General features: G+C 45.3%; 1 protein-coding gene across 4 annotated transcripts in view; it reads left to right on the forward strand.

Annotated features, from left to right (window-relative positions):
* The window catches only part of hars (histidyl-tRNA synthetase), a 93,465-nt gene extending 75,012 nt beyond the window's left edge, over positions 1 to 18,453 (forward strand). For 3 of the 4 annotated variants that reach the window (XM_068651933.1, XM_049740358.2, XM_049740350.2), the window contains 2 exons: positions 7,572 to 7,718; positions 17,718 to 18,453. In XM_068651933.1, coding sequence (XP_068508034.1) covers positions 7,572 to 7,718; positions 17,718 to 17,777 — 207 coding nt within the window. In that variant the 3' untranslated portion in view covers positions 17,778 to 18,453. The remainder of the gene's footprint in view (positions 1 to 7,571; positions 7,719 to 17,717) is intronic. The other variant, XM_068651930.1, reaches the window with a different exon arrangement.
* The last annotated feature ends 3,791 nt before the right edge of the window (positions 18,454 to 22,244 follow it).

The following is a 22,244-nucleotide window of genomic DNA, read 5'->3' on the forward strand; positions in this document are numbered from 1 at the left end:
ACCGTGGCACCATTGAGAGCGTCCTCTCCAGTTTTATCTCTGTCTGAGGTGGTAGCTGCACTGAATACAACATGAAGGCCCTGCAGCGCATTGTGAACACGGCTGGTAAGATTATTGGCGCTTCACTCCCTTCCCTGAAGGGCATTTACGCCTCCCATCTTGCCCGCAAGGCGACCACAATAGTGAGTGATGTGAGTCATCCCGCTCACTCTTTGTTTGACCTTCTGCCCTCTGGTAAGAGGTACAGGAGCCTGCGCTCCCGCACCGCCAGACTCACCAACAGCTTCATTCTCCAGGGTGTTAGGATCCTGAACTCTCTTCCCCCTTCTACGAAGCGTCCTTTGCTTATTTATTGTGTCATTTGTTCATTTATTATTTATTCATCTCTCATTTATTCATTGATTGTGCCTTCTTGTTTTATTTTTCTTGTGTTGTTTACTTGTATGTACATTGTGAACTATGGCTTGTCGCCGTGGGATAGTGGGAACGTAATTTCGATCTCTTTGTGTGTCTTGGCATGTGAAGAAATTGACAATAAAGCAGACTTTGACTTTTTTGGACAAAGTCGATCACCGTGGGCAACTCCAGAGTGGAAGAGAGTCCAGCCCCTCTCGAGAGGGCTTGTACCGGAACCCAAACTGTGCGTGGAGGAAAGTCCGACTATGTCTAGTCGGAACTTATCTGCCTCGCACACACGCGTCCGGGCAAGGGAAAACAAAATTCATTTGTTATTCATCATAAGGGGCTTGTGCAAGCCGTGCTTTGTCTGGCCCCTCACCTAGGGCCCGTTTGCCATGGGTGACTCTACCAGGGGCATGAAGCCCCCGACAACATGGCTCCTAGGATCATAGGGGCACGCAAACCCCTCCACCACGATAAGGTGACGACTCACGGACCAAATAAAAGCATAAAAGCAATAATATCACACCATCTGTGTCACTCCATATCATTAAATCCATCGATCAAATTCCTCGTCCTTTGTCAACAACGCCACGCGTGCGCCCTGACATACATCAGCCTCGTCGTTATTCCACAGATCTAGTATATAACTATATCATAGCATTAACAAAGTACAAGGAAAGACGTGGGTTTGGTAAACGGCTCTTTATTTAACAAAACAAGAGTTCAGCGAGCCAACAACTACTGAACTGTAACGATAAAAACATACATTTTGCTACACAAAATGAAATACAGTGGCGTCTCGGTTTTCGAACGTCCCGTACAACGTCCCCTCGAACAAATCGGTATTCGAACAAAAAATTAGAGATTTTTTTTGCTTCGGATGTCGGACGAAATTCGGTTGTCGAACCTCGCGAGATGAGCCAAGAGAACCTACATGCCAACTGACTACATTCGTTATTACATTTTTGTTACTCTGAGGATTGCATCAACTCTAATCATGCCTCCAAAGGAAACAAGTGGAAGCAATAAAGCCATCCTAAAACACAAAGACGCTCCTAAAGCAATGCGACAGTGAGCGCCTGGCGCGCTGCAGTTGCGCGATCGGACAAAATTAAGCTCCCTACGCACTGATGTCCACTTGAATTTTGGAAAGTACATCAGGACTTTAAAAATATTTTCTAAATTTCAGCGACGGCTCTGTCACAATAATCCGACCAGCGCGGTGCAGTTGCGCAGTGGACGACGTGCTACGGTTGCGTGTTCGGCGGTGCACTGCAGTTGCGCGATTGGACAAAAATGTGCAAATGAAAAAAGGCTTAAAAAAGGCGTTTTTTTTTTTTTTTTTTTTTGCTTGGGACAGATTAAATTTTTTTCCATTATTTGTAACGGGAAAACATGATTCGGGATTTGAACGATTCACTTCTCGAACAGCCTTCTGGAACGGATTGTGCTCGAAAACCGAGGCTCCACTGTATATCAAATAACTATCACATAAATAGTTCACCGCCACACGGCCCCAAGCACCGGCGTCGACTTCCAGGCGTGTGGCGGCGTGGACTCCCATCCCCCCGGAGGTGGCACTTCCAGCCACGGAGGTGGAAGAGACCTCCATAGAATAGGACCGGGCGTGCGTAAAAGCCATGTCCGAGCCCCATCCACCGTCCCCAGACAGCCACCCAGCCGAGCGCCGGCCCCCGACTTCCATCCACGGAGGTGAAAGAGAGCTCCGTAGAGGAGGACCGGGCGTGCGCAAAAGCTATAATAGTTTTTCAAACCTTCTGTGTCACTCCAAATCATTAAATCCTTCAAACTCTTCGTCCTCCGTGTCACTTACAAACAAAGCCGCTAATGATGCCGGCAGTACGTGGGGCCCTTCGTCATCTTCGTCATCCCGTGATCGAATCTTTGTCTTTTATGTAAACAACCGCCCCGCCACGCTGCTAACATCACTTGAAATTCAAATTACAGTAATCCCTTGCTCGCGGCTCGTTTATCACTGTTTCACTTCATTGATTTTTTTAATTTTGAAAATTTGTGAAAAAATTCACATATAAGTCGCTCCTCAGTATAAGTCGCCCTCCACCCAAACTATGAAAAAAAACGCGACTTATAGTCCGAAAAATACGGTACTTAAAGTACCCCCAAGAAGACACAAAGTTAGGCTAATAAATTATTGTGTGCTTCGACGTACTCCTTGCAATGTGGTCACGTACCTATTATTACATTTTGGTGCAATTAAGAGTTGAACCCACCACTTATAAGTTGTGAGACTATCACTCTATGACTGAGCCACGTGAAAAAGTCATTAGGCCGTCAGGAATCACGTTGGCTAAAACGGGAGGGGAGGGGAGGGGGGGTACTTATTGTCACGGGTTGACTTATTCTAAGAGGGCTGCTGTTCGAATGAGTACCCTTGTAATTTTGCTTCTAGAAAGGGGCACCTATTCAAATTTGCCACACTTGGTGAAAATACACCAAGATACAGGAAAAGTAAAGTGATTGTCAGGTTCAATTCGCTGACTGAATATCTGTATAAGAGAAAAGTATCAGCAGACAAACACAAGTGAGACAGAATATGGATTTAATGCTCGCGAGGAGTGCAGTACAGATCGCTTACAACAATCCTACTCACACTGAATATCTGTCTGCACTCCCGCTCTTTTTATTTGGATTTGTCCTATCCACAGTGTGAGACGACAAGCCCCTAAGGGAGGGGAAAAAGCGCGTGGGCTTCGTCTCGTAAACAAGAAACAAGAAGTGATGCACAAGGTGTTAAATTCTCACAAGACAATATCAGCAAATTCTCACAAGACAATATCAGCAAAACAGTTTAAGTAATCAGCAGCTTTCTTCGGCTCTGTCAGATAGAAAGAGGAACGTCTAGATGGAAAGAGGAACGTGATGTTCTCTTGGAGGGTCATGGCACATCCTTTGATGCTATTTTGGTGGATGTTCTCTGAGTTGTCAGCAGTATCTTGCTTGACACAGCCGTCACCGCTCCCTTCCCCCAGCCACAACCTTTCTCTTCTGTTGCACACGATTAGAAACAGCAAGGCAAAACAGCAAGCATATTTTGCAGTAATATTGTGATTAAGTACTCATTAGAGAACGCATGATAACATATATATACACATTTTTCTGACAGTGATGGTGCCATGAACCAGGCCCTACTGGGCGCGAATTAAAGTTCAATGTCTTGCTCAAAGACAGTATGATTATGATAACAAGGGTTAATGAGTTTCCAACTGTGTGAGTGGTCATTGAACGCACCTCACGCTGAACGCGTGTGAGAACTTAAAAAAAGGAAATAAAAGGAACCTAAAGATGGAAATTGACAAACACAAAAGTGTGTTCTTTTTTGTTTTTATTGAAAACAAGCTGGTACTGTCTGCCACACAGCAATGGCTTCCATCTTTCACTCAATGCGTGCTGCTCCTGCAGCAGGGGAGACCTACTTTGGCACAACACCGGCTGTACTCTGTCGCGAACTCGATGATACGCATGCCTTTGCCGTGCCCCTTTATGTTTTTGTGTTTCATATCGATCGTCTTAGGCAGGGGTGTCAAACATACGGCCGGTATGTGGGGCACACTGTTTTGATCAGAGTAGAAGACAACATTGTTTTGATCAGAGTAGAAGACAACATTGTTTTGATCAGAGAAGACAGACCCAACACAGCAGACGGCAGACCGACCCAACACAGCAGACGGCAGCAATGCGCCAATTGCTGCTTGTTACCTGTTCTCTACCCCTCCCCTACACCCTCATTAGGCAAAATGTCATTATCCAAACGGGGAAAAGTAGATACGAAGTGTAGAATTTTCAATGAAAAATGGACCACGTCCTTATTTATAGAAATGCACGGAAAACCTTTGTGCTTGATGTGTTTGCAACAAGTTTCGTTATTGAAGGAATATAATATTCGACGCCACTACGAGACTCTTCACAGCGAAAAATATGACGGCTTGCAAGGACAAGTGAGAAGAGATAAGATCAACGAATTGCAGGCGGGTCTGAGGAAACAGCAGTCAACTTTCATCCAGAGCCGACAAGTCAGCGAAGCAGCGATAAAAGCCAGCTAACTAATTGCCAACAAAATAGCATTAGCATCAAAGTCGTATTCTGACGGTAACTTTGTTAAACGATGCATGATGAAGGCGGCTGAACTTGTATGGCCCGAGAAACAACAAGCTTTTGCTAATATTAGCCTGACGAGGAATACTATAGTAGAGAGGATTTCGGACCTAGTATCAGCAGATTTAGACAGCCAATTGAAACAGAGTCGAGTCATTTATTGCATTTTCCGTTGCAATTGACAAGAGCACTAACATCACAGACGTGGCACAACTGGCCTTATTTACCATATTTTCCGGACTATAAGGCGCACCTAAAAACCTCAAATTTTCTCAAAAGCCGACAGTGCACCTAATAGTCCAGTCCGCCTTATTGATGGACCAAATGCGGCCCGCATCTAAATTTAAACTGGCCCGAAGCATTGTGTCATAAAATCAATCATAAGTGGCCCATTGAAGACTGTGAATCATGAATCAAAAAGACTATGGATCATTATTTTGTGATTATAAAGTAATTTGTTGTGTCTGAAGTTGAAATAAAAAAGATGAAACGGAGAATGATTTGATTTGGATTGAAAATCTGACATGATGCAACCTGGCCTGTTTACTGCAGTCACAAACACCAATATCACCCTTATTATTCATACAACAATAACAACAATAAAACAAACTTAATGCATCTAATAAAAAAAAATCATTCAGCTTTCATAAAATTGTTCATTTGTTATTATTTTAATCTTTAACTTTAAGTTTTAAAGTTTACTGATCTATCTGACTGTTTTGTTTTGTACTTATTAAAGTAAGCCTTACATGTTTATTTTGTGTGTTGTTTCACATTAATATTATTGATATATTGTTATTGTTTTCACTATTTCAAGTTATTATATTGTGATTGCATTAATGGTGCGCCCTATAGTCCGGTGCGCCGTATATGTGGACAAAGTTTTAAAATGGGCCATTCATTGCAGGTGCGCCTGACAGTCCGGTGCGCCTTATAGTCCAGAAAATACGGTATTCGTGGAGTTGATGAGACATTTACTGTTACTGAAGAGTTTCTTGAGTTGGTGCCAATGATGGACACCACAACAGCCGAAGACATTTTAGACATTTGTCTAAGGAAATCTGAGGTGTTTCATGAAACGAATGTTCAGTAAATGTCAACATTTTCCTAATGTTCTTGTGCTTCTTTACACTAAAAAAAGGAAAGACATGATATTTTGGTTATTTATAACAGACTATGGTATAATTTTAACAGTTCGGCCCACTTGAAATCTACCGAGGCCGCATGTGGCCCACAATGTGAAATGAGTTTGACACCCCTGCCCTAAACCATGACGTTGAACAATCATTTTCAGGTCATTTATCAGTTGTTTTGAGGCTCCCATGTTGCCACTCTTCAGAGAAGATGCAAAGAGGAGACCAACTACGCTAACCAGTGCTCCATCGTGCCAACCCCGTTGATATTTATTTACAATTATTTGTGATGTAATGTAAAGCTTGTTTCATACATAAGCATAGGTTCAGTAAATAAGAGATGGGAGTAATTTTCAGTTTGCAACCCTTTGGATCATGTCATTAAGCTTTTTGCAAATATTTGTGTTTATTATGCTCATTGTTTTTAATTGTCGTATATGTTCAGAATAAAAATCACTCACTGTGTCTGTGTAGGGGGTTATCGGATAATATCTTCCTAAAATATGGATACAATACGTCCATTTCTGTAGTGCTTGCTAGCAAGCAATATAATTTTCTTTTTTTTTTTTATTATTTTCATTCATTCGTTTTTTGTACCGCTTATCCTCATGTGGGACTCGTGCGCGCTGAAGCTTATCCCAGATGACGAGTAGTAGGCTGGGGACACCCTGAACCGGTTGCCACCCAATTGCAGGGCAAACATAACAACAGTACCTGGAGAAAACACCCACAGGGGAGAACATTAAACTCCTCACCAGAAGGCCGGAATCCAATCCTGCACCTCTGAACTGTGAGGCGACGCCTCTTTTTTTTTTTTTTTTTTTTTTTTTTTTAATCACAAAGGGATAAGAATTTAACAAATGTTTTTGAAATTTATTTAAAATATTAACATAATAGATTATTTGAGGAAAACGGTACTTGCAGCTCTAAAATTTAAAATCTGGCACAAAATCCATGACATTGGTATTGGCTTATCATACTCATGATCGGTATCAGCAGCTTAAAACCCTGAACAGAACGCCCATAAAATGTATGCTGTGAAACCTCGGTTAACGGAATACAATCCGTTCCGACAAGTCAGTCGCTATCCGAAACGGTCGCTCTCCGAATCAATGTCCCCATTAGAAATAGTAAAGTAGATCAAAATAAAATTGAAAAGTAAATGAGAACCGTTATAACAGTAAAAATATAATCAAATAAACATAAAAAAATAAAGAATTTAAACATGAGAAAACATTTAGTAAACAAAGAAGAACATCTGATTTTGTTCTTTAGTGATGTAGGTGTTCGCTAACCAAGAAATTGTTTGTGAACTGGGCCATTTCTTTCTTTGCAAAATCTTTGGTCATTATCCGAATTGTTCGCTATCACAGACGAAGTTCCATTGTTCAAATACAGTACATACTTGGTATTGAATTTGAGGATTCTTGAGAGAAAAATAGTCATAGGAAGTGAATGAGTTTTAGTAGCAGTTAATAAACTTACAAATAGTTTCAAACATTTCTGTACCCTATAGATTTTCATACTTTTTATTCTTTGCCATGTTGCCAAAAATATGTGAAATTTTGTGTGAATAACTTGGGTTAGTTTCCAAAATAAAACCAGTTACTAGGCACATTCGGGAATGCTTCTGCTAGCCAGAGGCTGACTTGCACTTTGTTTATGGGGTATAATGAGGGGCGGGCGAAGCAGTCACGCTTCCTGTCACTCAATTAATGTTCCATTTAGGAACTTGCACCGTTGGGTATGCCCTTTATCATACCAAAAGTGTCCCATATTATTGAATCTTTATATTTATACTTATACTGTTGCACTCCTAATAATCATTAGTTTACACAATTCAGTGTGCCAAAGTACTAATAGGAGATTTTTTTTTTTTTTTTTTACTGTGCTCGTTTGAAGGCTGAGGTGATGTACAAGAGGAACCCAAAATTGCTCAGTCAGCTACAGCACTGTGAGGATTCTGGGATCCCCCTTGTGGCGATTCTTGGTGAACAGGAGCTAAAAGATGGCGTTGTCAAACTCCGTGTTGTGGCCACCAGAGAGGAGGTACAGTGTGCAATGCACTTTATTGTGCAAATTATTCAGACCGTGTTCAGTTTTATTTTAAAGAAAATGGTAAAAAAAAAAAGAGATATTGAGATGGGCATTATATATATGTGTGTGTATATACATATTTGTGTTTATACATGTTTATATACATGTGTATACGTGTATGTATACATGTGTATGTATGTATACTGTATATCAGTGGTTCTTAACCTTGATGGAGGTACCAAACCCCACTGTTAGAGCAGTGCTCACTCTAAGTATGCCCTTTTGAACACCTGCAGATGGAGAGTCATCCGTCGCTGTGCATACAGCAATGATCGAATGAGGTCTGACTCAGGCCTCATGCAAGAGCATTTTTATTGAGAGAAACAGGGTGGGGGAAAAGACTGTACAGGATGAAGTTGAAGCCCTTGACCTCTAGTCAAAGCATAGCAGGAGGTGTTTTACGACGTTGAGTAGGGCAGGACAAGCTAGGTTATTTACTACAGGTTGCATTCCAGCATAAGCATAAAACTAATCCAGCTAGGTTATTTACTACGGGCTACATTCCAACATAAGCATAGGATAACACTACCTTATCAACCCTAACATATATATCAACCCTCACACCCACCAATTCTATATGGGCATTCAGCGAACCCCTCTTTAGTGAAAAATAAACTTACTGTATTTTCACAACCAAAAGTTGCACATAAAGGCCTTTAATTTTCTCAAAAAACAAAGGTGCGCCTTTTGATAAGGTGCGCCTTTTGTGTGGACCAAATTCAAAAATCTGTCATGTTGTTTTGTGTGGCTTCCGTAATATACAGGCGTAATATGAAGAGCCGATGAACTAATCAGAGGACATATGTTTTACATACGTAGATCGGGACTAAAAAAACAGAGGACTAGACGTTACATGCAGAGGAGTACGTACCTTCACCGCCATTGGTAAATAAATAGTATCGTTTGCGCAAACCTGTTTGTGCAAATCAGTAAAGTTGTTTTGTGTGGTTTCTGCTACACAAAAACGTAATATACAGGCACCCAATGAACCAATCAAACGACATGTAGAGGAATACGTACCTCCGCCACCATTGGTAAATAATACTATTTCTCCATGCAGAGTACGTACCTCCGTCGCCATTGATAAAGAAATACTACCGTTTGTGCAGGTCTGTAAAGTTGTTTTGTGTGGCTTCCACCACACAGAAACGTAATAAACAGGCGTAATATGTAGACCAGATGAACCAATCAGAGGACATTACGTTTTACGTAGATCGGGGCTGTAAACCAATCAGAGGACTTCACGTAAGACATAGAGTACGTACCTCAGCTGCCATTGATAAATCCACTGCTCAAAAAAATTAAAGGAACACTTTGAAAACACATCAGATTTCAATGGTGAAAAAAAAAGTTGGATATTTATACTGATATGGACAGTTTAATGTCTCAGAAACAAAAGGAAGGATCTTTTGATGGAAATAAGTTTTCAGCCTACAGAGGGCTCAGTATATAGACACCCCAAAAATCAAAGTGAAAAAATTATGTGGCAGGCTCGTCCATTTTGCCTAAATTCAATTTCTGCAACTCAAGATTATTTTCAATATCTTGTGTGGCCCCCACAAGCTTGTATGCATGCTTGACAACGTCACGGCATGCTCCTAATGAGACGACGGATGGTGTCTTGTGGGATGTCCTCCCAGCTCTGTCTAAGGGCATCAGCAAGCTCCTGTAAGGTCTGAGGAGCAACCTGACGGCGTCTGATGAACCGAAACATTATGTCCCAGAGGTGTTCTATTGGGTTTAGATCAGGTGATCGCGAGGGCCATTCAATTGTGTCAATTCCTTCATCCTCCAGATACTGTCTGCATACTCTTGCCACATGAGGCCAGGCGTTGTTGTGGATCAGGAGGAACCCAGGACCTACTGCACCAGCGTAGGGTCTGACCATGGGTGCAAGGATTTCATCCTGATACCTAATGGCAGTCAGACTGCCGTTCTCTAGCCTGTAGAGGTCTGTTCGTCCCTCCATGGAAATGCTTCCCCAGACCATCACTGACCCAACACCGAACCGGTCATGCTGAATGATGTTGCAGGCAGCATAGCGCTCTCCTTGGCTTCTCCGGACTCTTTCATGTCTATCACAGGTGCCCAGGATAAACCTGCTCTCATCTTTGAAAAGCACAGGGCACCAGTGACAGATTTCCCAATTCTGCTGTTCTATGGCAAATGCCAATCGAGCTCCACGGTGCTGAGCAATGAGCACAGGGCACACTATAGGACGCCGTGCCCTGAGGCCACCCTCGTGAAGTCTGTTTCTGACTGTTTGGGCAGAGACATTCACACCAGTAGCCTGGCTGGAGGTCGTTCTGTAGGGCTCGGGCAGTGCTCAATCTGTTCCTCCTTGCACAAAGTAGCAGATATCGGTCCTGCTGATGGAATGAGGACCGTCTATGGCCCTGTCCAGCTCTCCTAGAGTAACTGCCTGTCTCCTGGAATCTCCTCCATGCTCTGGTGATTGTACTGGGAGACACATCAAATATTCTTGCAACAGCATGCGTGGATGTGCCATCCTGGAGGAGTTGGACAATCTGCGCAACTTCAGGAGGGTTAAGAAATCGCCTCATGCTCCCAGTCGTGATAATGACTCTAGCTAAAGCCAACACTTGTGGAAAAACAGTTAAAAAAGATCAAGAGGGAGGAACTTGAAATGGCCTCCACCTGCAAAACCAGTCCTGTTTTGGGGACCATCTCGTTGTTGCCCCTCTAGTGCGCCTGTTGTTAATTCGATCAACACCAATGCAGCTGAAACTGATTAACAACCCCTTCTGCCACGTACCTGACCAAAACGAAAAGTCTAATTGAATTCATGCAATACCCTGATAAAAACTGTTCCTTTAATTTTTTTGAGCAGTGTAAATACAATCGTTTGTGCAAAGAAAACAGCATTAGGGCGCTAAAATAGCAGACAAAGAGACATGCCTACGAGGCACAATTCAAGCTTCCTGGACAGCCGGGATCATTGCCGAAGAGCAACGTGACAACGACGAGACAATGATGAGGGAAATTGGCATGTCAAATGGCGAACTTGCCCAGCTGTTTAATTTGGATATAGAAGATGAGGACTTGGACGGATTTGCGTATGAATAACGATCAACCATAATGTGACTACAGTCGAGTACATGGTTAAACCGTAGAATAAAGTACAACCGTCAGATGACGAACTTGCCCAACTGTTTAATTTGGATACAGAAGATGAGGACTTGGACGTATTTGCGTATGAATATCGATCAACAATAATGTGAGTACAGTAGAGTACATGGTTAAACAGTAGAATAAAGTACAACCGAACTCACTTTCTTGCTCCCGTGACGTTTTTTTTTTAATTTGTTTGTTTACCGTAAATAATGGCATGTATGCGCCCTATAATGTGGTGCGCCCTCCATCCATCCATCCATCTTCTTCCGCTTATCTGGGGTCGGGTCGCGGGGACAGCAGCTTTAGGAGGGACTTCCAGACTTCCCTCTCCCCAGCCACTTCATCCAGCTCATCCCGGGGGATCCCAAGGCGTTTCCAGGCCAGCTGAGAGACATAGTCTCTCCAGCGCGTCCTGGGTCGTCCCCGGGGTCTCCTACCGGTGGGACATGCCCGGAACACCTCCCCAAGGAGGCGTCCAGGAGGCATCCTGATAAGATGCCCGAGCCACCTCATCTGGCTCCTCTCAACGTGGAGGAGTAGCGACTCTAGTCCGAGTCTCTCCCGGATGACCGAGCTTCTCATCCTATCTCTAAGGGAGAGCCCGGACATCCTGCGGAGAAAACTTCTTTCGGTCGCTTGTATCCGGGATCTCGTTCTTTCGGTCACGACCCATAGCTCGTGACCATAGGTGAGGGTAGGAGTGTAAATCGATCGGTAAATTGAGAGCTTCGCCTTTTGGCTCAGCTCTCTCCTCACCACGACGGATCGGTACAGGGTCCACATTACTGCCAACGCTGCACCGATCCGCTTGTCGATCTCGCGCTCCATCCTCCCCTCACTCGTGAAGTGAGGGGAAGTATCAAGATACTTGAACTCTTCCACTTGGGGCAGGATCTCATCCCCGATCCAGAGAGTGAATTCCACCCTTTTCCGACTGGAGAGGACCATGGACTCAAATTTGGAGGTGCTGACCCTCATCCCGACCGCTTCACACTCGGCTGCGAACCGTTCCAGTGAGAGCTGGAGATCACGGCCTGAAAAAGCCAACAGCACCACGTCATCTGCAAAAAGCAGAGATGCGATGCTGAGGTCCCCAAACCGGACCCCCTCAACGCCTCGGCTGCGCCTAAAAATTCTGTCCATAAAAATTATGAACAGAATCGGTGACAAATGGCAGCCTTGGCGGAGTCCAACCTTCACTGGGAACGAATCCGACTTACTGCCGAAAATGCGGACCAGACTCTGGCATCGGTGATACAGGGACCGAACCGCCCTTATCAGTTGGCTCGGCACCCTGTACTCCCGAAGCACCCTCCACAGAACCTCCCGAGGGACACGGTCGAACGCCTTCTCCAAGTCCACAAAATATTGTGGACTGGTTGGGCGAACTCCCATGCACCCTCGAGGATCCTGCCGAGGGTGTAGAGCTCGTCCACTGTTCCACAGCCAGGACGAAAGCCACACTGCTCCTCCTGAATCCGAGGTTCGACCTCCCGACGGACCCTCCTCTCCAGCACCCCTGAATAGACCTTACCAGGGAGGCTGAGGAGTGTGATTCCCCTGTAATTGGAACACACTTCTTAAAGAGGGGAACCACCACCCAGTCTGCCAATCCAGAGGCACTGTCCCCGATGTCCACGCAATGTTGTAGAGGTGTGTCAGCCATGACAGCCCCACAACATCCATAGCCTTTAAGAACTACGGGCCTTGCCACCGAGGAGTTTTTTTTAACTACCTCAGTGACTTCGACCCCAGAGATTGGCGGATCCGCCTCAGAGTGTCCAGGCCCTGCTTCCTCAATGGAAGGCGTGTAGGTGGAATTGAGGAGGTCTTCGAAGTATTCTCCCGACCGACTCACGACGTCCCGAGTCGAGGTCAGCAGCACGCCATTCCCACTGTAAACAGTGTTGACGTTGCACTGCTTCCCCCTCCTGAGACGCCGGATGGTGGACCAGAATTTCCTCGAAGCCGTCCAGAAGTCATTCTCCATGGCCTCTCCAAACTCCTCCCACGCCCGGGTTTTTGCCTCAGCAACCGCCGAAGCCGCGTTCCGCTTGGCCATCCGGTTCCTGTCAGCTGCCTCCGGAGTCCCGCAGGCCAAAACAGCCCGATAGGACTCCTTCTTCAGCTTGACGTCATCCCTTACCGCCGATGTCCACCAGCGGGTTTGGGGATTGCCGCCACGACAGGCACCAACGACCTTACGGCCACAGCTCCGGTCGGCCGCCTCAGCAATGGAGGCACGGAACATGGTCCACTCGGACTCAATGTCCCCCGCCTCCCCCGGACGTGGGAAAAACTCTGCCGGAGGTGGGAGTTGAAGCTCTTCCTGACAGGGGATTCTGCCAGACGTTCCCAGCAGACCCTCACAGAGCATTTGGGTCTGCCAGGTCGTACCGGCACCTTCCCCCAACATCGGAGCCAACCCACCACCAGGTGGTGATCAGTTGACAGCTCCGCCCCTCTCTTCGCCCGAGTGTACAAAACATGCGGCCGCAAATCAGAGGACACGACTACAAAGTCGATCATCGAACTGCGGCCTAGGGTGTCCTGGTGCCAAGTACACACATGGACACCCTTATGTTTGAACATGGTGTTCATTATAGAAAATCCGTGTCGAGCACAGTCCAATAATAGAGCACCGGGTTCAGATCGGGGGGGCCGTTCCTCCCAATCACGCCCTTCCAGGTCTCACTGTCATTGCCCACATGAGCATTGAAGTCACCCAGTAGAACAATGGAGTCCCCAGAAGGAGCGCTCTCCAGCACTTCCTCCAGGGACCCCAAGAATGGTGGGTACTCTGAGCTGCTGTTTGGGGCATAGACACAAACAACAGTCAGGACCTGTCCCCCCACCCGAAGGCGGAGGGAGGCTACCCTCTCGTTCACCGGGGTGAACCCCAATGTACAGGCGCCCAGCTGGGGGGGCAATAAGTATACCCACACCTGCTCGACACCTCTCTCCGTGGGCAACTCCAGAGTGGAGAGTCCAGACCCTCTCGAGAGGGCTAGTACTGGAACCCAAACTATGTGTGGAGGCAAGTCCGACTATATCTAGTCTGAACTTTTCTGCCTCACACACCAGTTCGGGCTCCTTTCCAGCCAGAGAGGTGACATTCCATGTCCCAAGAGCCAGCTTCTGCAGCTGGGAATCGGACCGCCAAGGTCCCTGCCTTTGGCCGCCACCCAGCTCACAATGCACCCGACCCCTTTGGCCCCTCCCACAGGTGGTGAGCCCATGCTCCAGAGGTGGGCCCCGGTGACCCGCGTCCGGGCGAGGGAAATCTAAGTCCATATATGTTTTTCTTCATAATGGGCTTTTTGAGCCGTGCTTTGTCTGGCCCCTCACCTAGGACCCTTTTGCCATGGGTGACCATACCAGGGGCATAAAGTCCCGGACAACATAGGATCATCGGGACACGCAAACCCCTCCACCACGGTAAGGTGACAACTCATGGAGGGGGTTAGGGTGCACCCTGTGTGGATTAAATACAAAATAGACCCCGTAATTTAGTCTGCACCTGTAACCCTTATCGTTGTGAATTTTTTTTTTTTTTTTTTTTTTCAAATTCAAGAAATAATGTAGATTTTTACTGGTGCACAGAATGAGCCATGAATGAACGTCACTTTGTTCAAAAAACAAAACTAACACAATGCTTGAACTGACAACAAACTACATACCTTCAAATCAGTGTGACTTCTGCTGTTGTCTTTGCGAGACCAGTTCAGTTATGCGTCATCACAAATTTACATGATAAATCAGGTGTGTTCGAAACGCCACAGAGTGGAGGCTCTTCCAAACCCCTGAGACCGACTCACCCGAACCCTTAGGGTTCGATCAAACCCAGGTTAAGAACACTGCATTTTTATATATATATGTGTGTGTATGTATATTAGGGTTGTCACAAGAACGAACTGATACTTCTGGTACCAATTCGTTACCAACATGCAAAAAATACGTGGATACCTGCTTTTTTCTGGTGCCGTCAGAACCGAATATTTAACTTTTCACTCGGCGAGCTGTGCTGATTTGTGCCGAAACTAAAGGGGGGGCACTATACGCATGCGAGCAGCACGGAGCAGCAGCCAGCGGCGCTGAAGAAAACTTTTGGTCTTTCGTAATAGTGGCTTCAGCAAGTGGGAGTGGAAGTCCAACATGCCGGCTTGTTGAGAAGCCAGGTTACTCAAAGAGTCATGTGTGGAAATATTTTGCATTCAAGGCTGATGCAACCGGAGCAATTATAGATTCGAACAAGCCGTGCGCACACTGGCCAAAGGTATTTGCACCCCTGCAAGACAATGATCGCAATTACAAATGATTTGGTATTAGTATTCTTAATTATTTTGCTTGCAATGAAAGAAAACACAAAAGAGAATGGAAGAGTCAAATCAATTGTCATTTTACACAAAACTCAAAAAATGGGCCGGACTAAAGTATATACAGTGGAGCCTCGGTTTTCGAACGTCCCGGTTCTCGAACAAATTGGTATTCAAACAAAAAATTAGATTTTTTTTTTGCTTCGGAGTTTGGACGAAATTCGGTTGTCGAACCTCGCGAGATGAGCCGAGAGGACCCACATGCCAACTGACTCCGTTCGTTATTACGTTCTCGTTACTCTGAGGATTGCATCAACTCTAATCATGCTTCCAAAGGAAGCAAGTGGGAGCAGTAAAGCCATCCTAAAACACTAAGATGCTCCTAAAGCAGTGGTTCTTAACCTAGGTTTGGTGAGTCGGCTTCAGGGGATCGGCAGAGCTGGTATGCTATCCCCCCCCGCGGATGGCCGAACACCTGAATGTCGCGTAAATTCGCGATAACGCATATCTGAACTGGTCTTGCAAAGGCAACAGCAGAAGTCACACTGATTTGCTGGTATGGTAACCCTAACGTTTAGACAAAATAACTGCGAACTTCTGGTAACAATCAATTAGTTTCTTACAATCTTTTGCTGGAATTTTAGACCGTTCTTCTTTGGCAAACTGCTACAGGTCCCTGATTTGAAGGATGCCTTCTCCAAACTCCCACTTTAGGATCAGAATCAGCTTTATTGACCAAGTTTGTGCATGCCAAACACGAAATTTGACTCCGGTTGATCTCAGCCTCTGTACAACATTTAAGTGACTGACAACATGCAGGTAACTAACAACATTTAGGTGACGAGAGCAGGCTGTTAATGCACAGTGATGACTGAGTCTCTATGAGTGGTAAGAGTTCATCAGAGTGACAGTCTGGGGGTAGAAGCTGTGTCTGTGTCTGCTGGTTTTGGCGTACAGCACTCTGTAACGCCGTCCAGAGGGGAGGAGTTTAAACAGGGTGTGAAGGGTCTGTGGAGATGTTACTTGCATGTTTCCTGGTCCTGGACAGGTACAGATGGGAGGTTAGTCCCGATTGTCTTTTCCGCAGACCTAATTGTCCATTGCAGTCTGTGCTTGTCTTGTTTGGTGGCCGATCCAAACCAGACAGTGATGGAGGTGCAGAGGATAGACTGGATGATGGCATTGCATAAAGTTTTTATGCAGCTCCTGTGGCAGGTTGAACTTTCTGAGATGACTCAGAAAGTACAACCTCTGCTGGGCCTTCTTCCGGACAGAGTCTATATAGCCAGTCCACTTCAGGTCCCGGGAGATTGTGGATCCAAGGAACTTGAAGGTGTCTGTGGTGGGAATAGCATTGCTGACGATGATGAAGGGTGGAAGTGGCGATGGGTGTCTCCTGAAATCCACTGTCATCTCCATGGTCTTCAGCTCCACGTGGTTTTGGCTGCACCAGTGGACTAGGCGCTCCACCTCCTGTCAGTACGCAGTCTCGTCCCCATCCCGGATTAGTCCAATGAGAGTGGTGTCATCCGCATACTTGAGGAGTTTCACCAAAGAGTCCCCTGAGGAGCAGTCATTGGTGTAGCGAAGAAGAGCAATGGGGAGAGTACACACCCCTGGGGGGACGCCAGTGCTGGTGGTCCGGATGTCAGATGTGATGCCCCCCCAGCCTCACCTGCTGCCTCCTGTTGGTCAGGAAGCTGGTGATCCACTGACAGGTGGAGGCAGGCACCGTGAGCTGGGTGAGCTTCTGGTGGAGGATATCGGGAGCGATGGTGTTGAACGCCGAGCTGAAGTCCACAAACAGGATCCTGGCATACGCCCCTGGGGTGTCAAGGTGGCGCAGTAGTGCAGTCCAATGGTGACCGCATCATCCACCGATCTGTTTGCCTGGTAGGCAAACTGCAGGGGGTCGAGCAGGGGCCCTGTGATGTCCTTCAGGTGGCTCAACACCAGCCTCTCAAAGAATTTCATGACCACAGATGTCAGGGTGACAGGTCCATAATCATTCAATCCTGTTCTTGGGTACCAGTTTTATTTATTTTATTTATATTTTTATTTTTACATTTTATACTTCCCCAAAAATAAAAAGGGTCAACTTGGCAGTGTGAGCCCACCACAAGGAGGGGTGGGATTACTCTAATAATCGATAGAATACTTGATAAGATTTGTTTGCGACAGCCCAATATAAAACATGTTTCTAATACATTAGTAAACCTATCTGCATGAAATGATTAAAATATCAGAAACCAATCTGTATAATGCAATGCAGTTGTAGACCACTGTCAATTACTAACAGGTTGCATTTTCAAACATTATTGTGTGCAGATGTTGTTTGGTGTATGTTAACATTACGATATCATTAAGATATATAAATAGATAAGTCTTTATTGGATACAATGTAGTTTTCTATGACCATGTGTTTTGAGTTTTTCCATGTGCCAAAGGTATTTACTTTCTAAATCCCATGATCTCCTTTTGTTTAACTTGTTTCCAACAGGTTGATGTTTCAAGAGCTGTTCTCGTCGATGAGATTAAGAGGAGGACGTCTGAGGCCTAGTTATGTCACAAATGCATGTTCTTGTTAGTTCAGGCAGTCGTGAAAATATACTTTCGTTATAATTTCTTCAGACTGCTTGTTTTGTGAAGATACATAAAGTTTACTGTTACCAAATTATGTTGCAGTTTCCATTTCACTCAAATGCATTGAATTGCTTTCACTTTTGACATGAACCTGTGGAGAACAGCGCTTGTCAAAAAATAAACTAAAAAACTGGTACATTTCTGTATTTAAATTTAGGTCTAACAATGGGGTCACTTGTGTACTTGGCCTTCAATTCTTGACAAAAAAGATATACTGTCAATAAAACATTTAATTTTGCCTGAACCTTAATGATCTAATTTCATTGTTGCCAAGCACCTATATAGTGATAGGCATGAACGATCACAATCAGTATAATTTATCGCTTAACTAGCATGTGCTGTATCTTGGAAACCACTTGCAGTCATTAAGATACGTAACCGTAAATGAGACATTGCATTAAGTACTGGTATTCCAAACATGCTTTTGTCAAAATACCTCAAGGATCAAGAACTAAAGAATGTATTTCACTGGTTCCCCCGTGAGATTTTGTTCCCCCTGCCGCAGGAGCGCGCACGCCTTGTTTGGAAAGGGAAAAACCGATGCCGTACGGCGTCAGCACTATGTTGTTTTCAATAAAAACATGAATAACTCACGTTTGCGTCAGTCAATTTTAATTTTTATAAAGAATTATTCTCATTTGATGTCTTTAAGTTCATCCGCGTTCTGCCATTGAAGCGGGGTGCATTCAAAGACCAGTCGTACAGATGGAACACTCATTCACTTCACCAAAAAGCAACGATATAATTACGTCAGCTCTTTGCATAAACCTCGATGCAAAGAAACTCCTCATTTTGGGTACCGTTACATGCTACAAGGAGTATATATTACAAATTGTGATCATCATTCATCCATCCATTTTATTACTCAGGTATTTTCAAAGCAAATTAATATTGTTGCATCTATTAATTTGCTTTAAAATGACAGCGCAATATAATTAAAAGCCTCCTTTTGTCCCAAGCAAAGTGAGGGGGGATAAAAATTGTAACAGGAACTCTATACAAAATGTCAAGCCGTGAGAATTTGTGCCCCCCTCCCATTTTGAGAACGGTGAGTCCTGGACATCGACTGGCTTTTTTTCTATCTTCCTGGGGGTCTGTTCAGGTTGTGTGGCAAATTTGAACAGGTTCCCTCATTCCTAGGCCAAATTACAGGGGGAGAACACATCCTCACGGCGGCCCCGTGAGGATATGTACCCCCCCTCCCTTATTTTGAAAACGGTGAGTGCTGGACTCCAGCTGGGTTTTTTTCTGTCTTCCTGGGGGTCTGTTCAGGTTGTGTGGCAAATTTGAACAGGATACCTCATTTCTAGGCCAAATTACAGGGGGGGAACACATCCTCACGGCGGCCCCATGAGGATATGTCTCCTCCCCCCCCCCTTATTTTGAGAACGGTGAGTCCTGGACTCCAACAGTTTTTTTTTTTTTTTCTGTCTTCCTGGGGGTCTGTTCAGGTAGTGTGGCAAATTTGAACAGGTTCCCTCATTCCTAGACCAAATTACAGGGGGGGGGAAACACATCCTCACGGGGCCAGTGTTGCGACAACAGCCGCCTTATTTTTGGCAGCATTTTGGCGCTACTTTCGTCACATCATTTGATTACTCATTTGCCTAATTAGCAAATGTTTTAGCCAGCATGACGAAAGTTTTAGAGAAAAAAAACGATGATCGTGCAAGGGAAATAGACAAGTCAAACCGGATCAGGAACTGCTTCAGATGAGCATGGCTCGAGAGCAGCGTCATCTTACAACTCGGAACACAAAGACGCTCTTAAAGCAATGCGACAGTGAGCGCCCGGCGCGCTGTGGTTGCGCGATCGGACTAAATTAAGCTCCCTGCGCACTGAGGTCCACTTAAATTTTATAAAGTACATCAGGACTTTAAAAATATTGTCTAAATTTCAGCAACGGCTCTGTCACAATAATGCGACCTGCGCGGTCCAGTTCGGCCCCTCCAGTGGGGCGTGCGGCCCCCAGACCCCGGCTACTTTTCAGTGTTTTTTTCATTTGCCGTTCTCATCCCTGATTTCCGACTGGCTGCAAGAAATAGCAAACACTAAAAACAATAAAAAATAGAACAGTTATAAGCAGGATTTGAACCCGTGACGCAAAGAAATAAAGAACAGCTCACTCCATCACCGCTTGTGCTATCATATATGTACTGCAACTGGAACAAATTATCTTCAATATAGCCAACACTAAATTACCCGGTGAAAAATTACCAGGTTACAGAAACAACCACTTCACATGTACGGATCAATATGGTTGTTAAAAACAAACCCAAACAACGTCTGTACATTATTTATACAACTTACAGCTGGTTGAGACTTTAACATTTCGAAATATGATCATATTTGATGTTTTTAATTTAGATGTCTATTTTAGGTTTATATACATAGACCAATTGTAGACGTCTAAATTAGGTTTATACAACGACCAGACGTCTAATAGACATTTATGGCTGACAGGGTGGTTGTCCTGCCTCATTCGTGAAAGGCTGGCTGCCGCACTTCCCGTTTTGTATGCACCTTGCACGGAGGAAAGCGTGTATTTAAACACCGTTCTCCTGTCTCTTATAAACCCGCGAAGTAGCGCATTCACAAAAGATGAAGCGCAAAGTGGCGAGGGATCACTGTATATACAAGTAATCCCTCGCTACAAATTCAAAATCTTCTAAATTGAGGAATTATGGCATGAAAGTTTCTCACACACCAGCAGAACGCAGGGAGTGTCCACACAATCGCAGTACGTACACTTGTACCTTTTTATAAAAAAGTTCTTATACATACACACAAACACACACACACGCACGTGCACACGCACGCACACACACACACACACACTCACATCATCGGCGGTCACTCGAGACGAGTATGACTGTCTTCTTCTCGGGGTTGTCTACTTGTGGGTCCGCAGGTGGGCTAGAGGCCGATCCGGGATCCACATATTTTTGTGCAGTGTGGGCAGGGGAAAGTGGTGGTGGGTTGTGGTCATGCTGGAGCCCGTTTTTGTCTTTCCTTACGGAGTTGTCGTTTGGTTCCTGCGACACGGCGGAGTTCCTTTTCGTGATGTGCTGCACCTTCTTGCACCGCTGCCCTCCAGCAGTTCCTGCTCAAGGCAATGCACTCCCAGTCCTGAGATGTTATTTGGAATTTCTTGAGATTGGTTTTGAGGTCGTCCTTGAAACGTTTCTTTTGCCCACCTGGGGCTTGCACACCTCTCTCCAGCTGGGAGTATAACATCTGTTTGGGGAGGCGGGTGTCATCCATGCGGATGAGATGTCCTGTCCATCGGAGTTGGTGCTGCATTATTAAGGTGGTGATGCTCGGTATCCTGGCTTCCTCCAGAACGCTGATGTTTGTGCGTCTGTCCTCCCATTTGATCCTGAGTATTTTCCTCAAGGTTCTCTGGTGGTGTTGTTCAAGAGCTCTTAGGTGCTTGCTGTAGGTTGTCCATGATTCTGCCCCATAAAGTAAGATGGGAAGAACCACAGCTTTGTAAACCAGGAGCTTGGTGTCAACCCGGAGGTCTCTGTCTTCAAAGACTATTTTCCGGAGTCTGGCGTACGCTCTCCTGGCACAGCTCAAGCGATGGTTGACCTCAGAGTCAATGTCCGTTTTAGAGGAGAGAAGGCTGCTGAGGTAGGGGAAGTGGTCATCATGTTCAAGTGCAGTGTTGTCCACATTTATGATGGGCAGAGTAGATGGCTGGTTGGGAGGGGGTTGGTGTAGCACCTGGGTCTTCTTGATGTTCACGATCAGACCCAGGGCTGTGTATGCCTTAGCAAAGGAGTTCAGGATGCCCTGGAGGTCTTCTGCAGAGTGTGCTGCAATGGCATTATCGTCTGCATACTGGAGCTCCACGATCGTGGTGGTTCTGATCTTGGTTTTGGCTTTGAACCTGTTAAGGTTGAAGAGCATCAGTTCTGTACCAAATTGGGATTCCCTGTGGTAGTTCTTCGTCAATGAGCTGGAGTATGGTGGCAATGAAGACAGAAAACAGGGTGGGTGCAATGATGCATCCCTGTTTGACCCGTCTCTACAGTGAAAGGCTCAGTCAAGGAGCTGTTGTTGAGCACTGTGGCTGTCATTCCGTCATGTAATAATCGCAGTATTCTGACGTATTTATCCAGGGAACCATACCTCAGAAGGATGCTCCATACGGCCTGGGGATCCACCGTGTCAAAGGCCTTTGTCAGGTCTATGAAAGCCATGAACAAAGGCTGTTTATGCTCACGGCATTTCTCCTGGAGTTGGCGTGCTGTAAAAATCATGTCTGCATTGCCTCTAGATAAGGGGTCACCAACCTTTCTTAAACCGAGAGCTACTTCCTGGGTACTGATTAAGGCAAAGGGCTATCAGTTTGACACACACTTCTGAAATAGCCAAT

The sequence above is a fragment of the Syngnathus scovelli genome, chromosome 1 (assembly GCF_024217435.2).
Source record: "Syngnathus scovelli strain Florida chromosome 1, RoL_Ssco_1.2, whole genome shotgun sequence".
Taxonomy (NCBI): domain Eukaryota; kingdom Metazoa; phylum Chordata; class Actinopteri; order Syngnathiformes; family Syngnathidae; genus Syngnathus; species Syngnathus scovelli.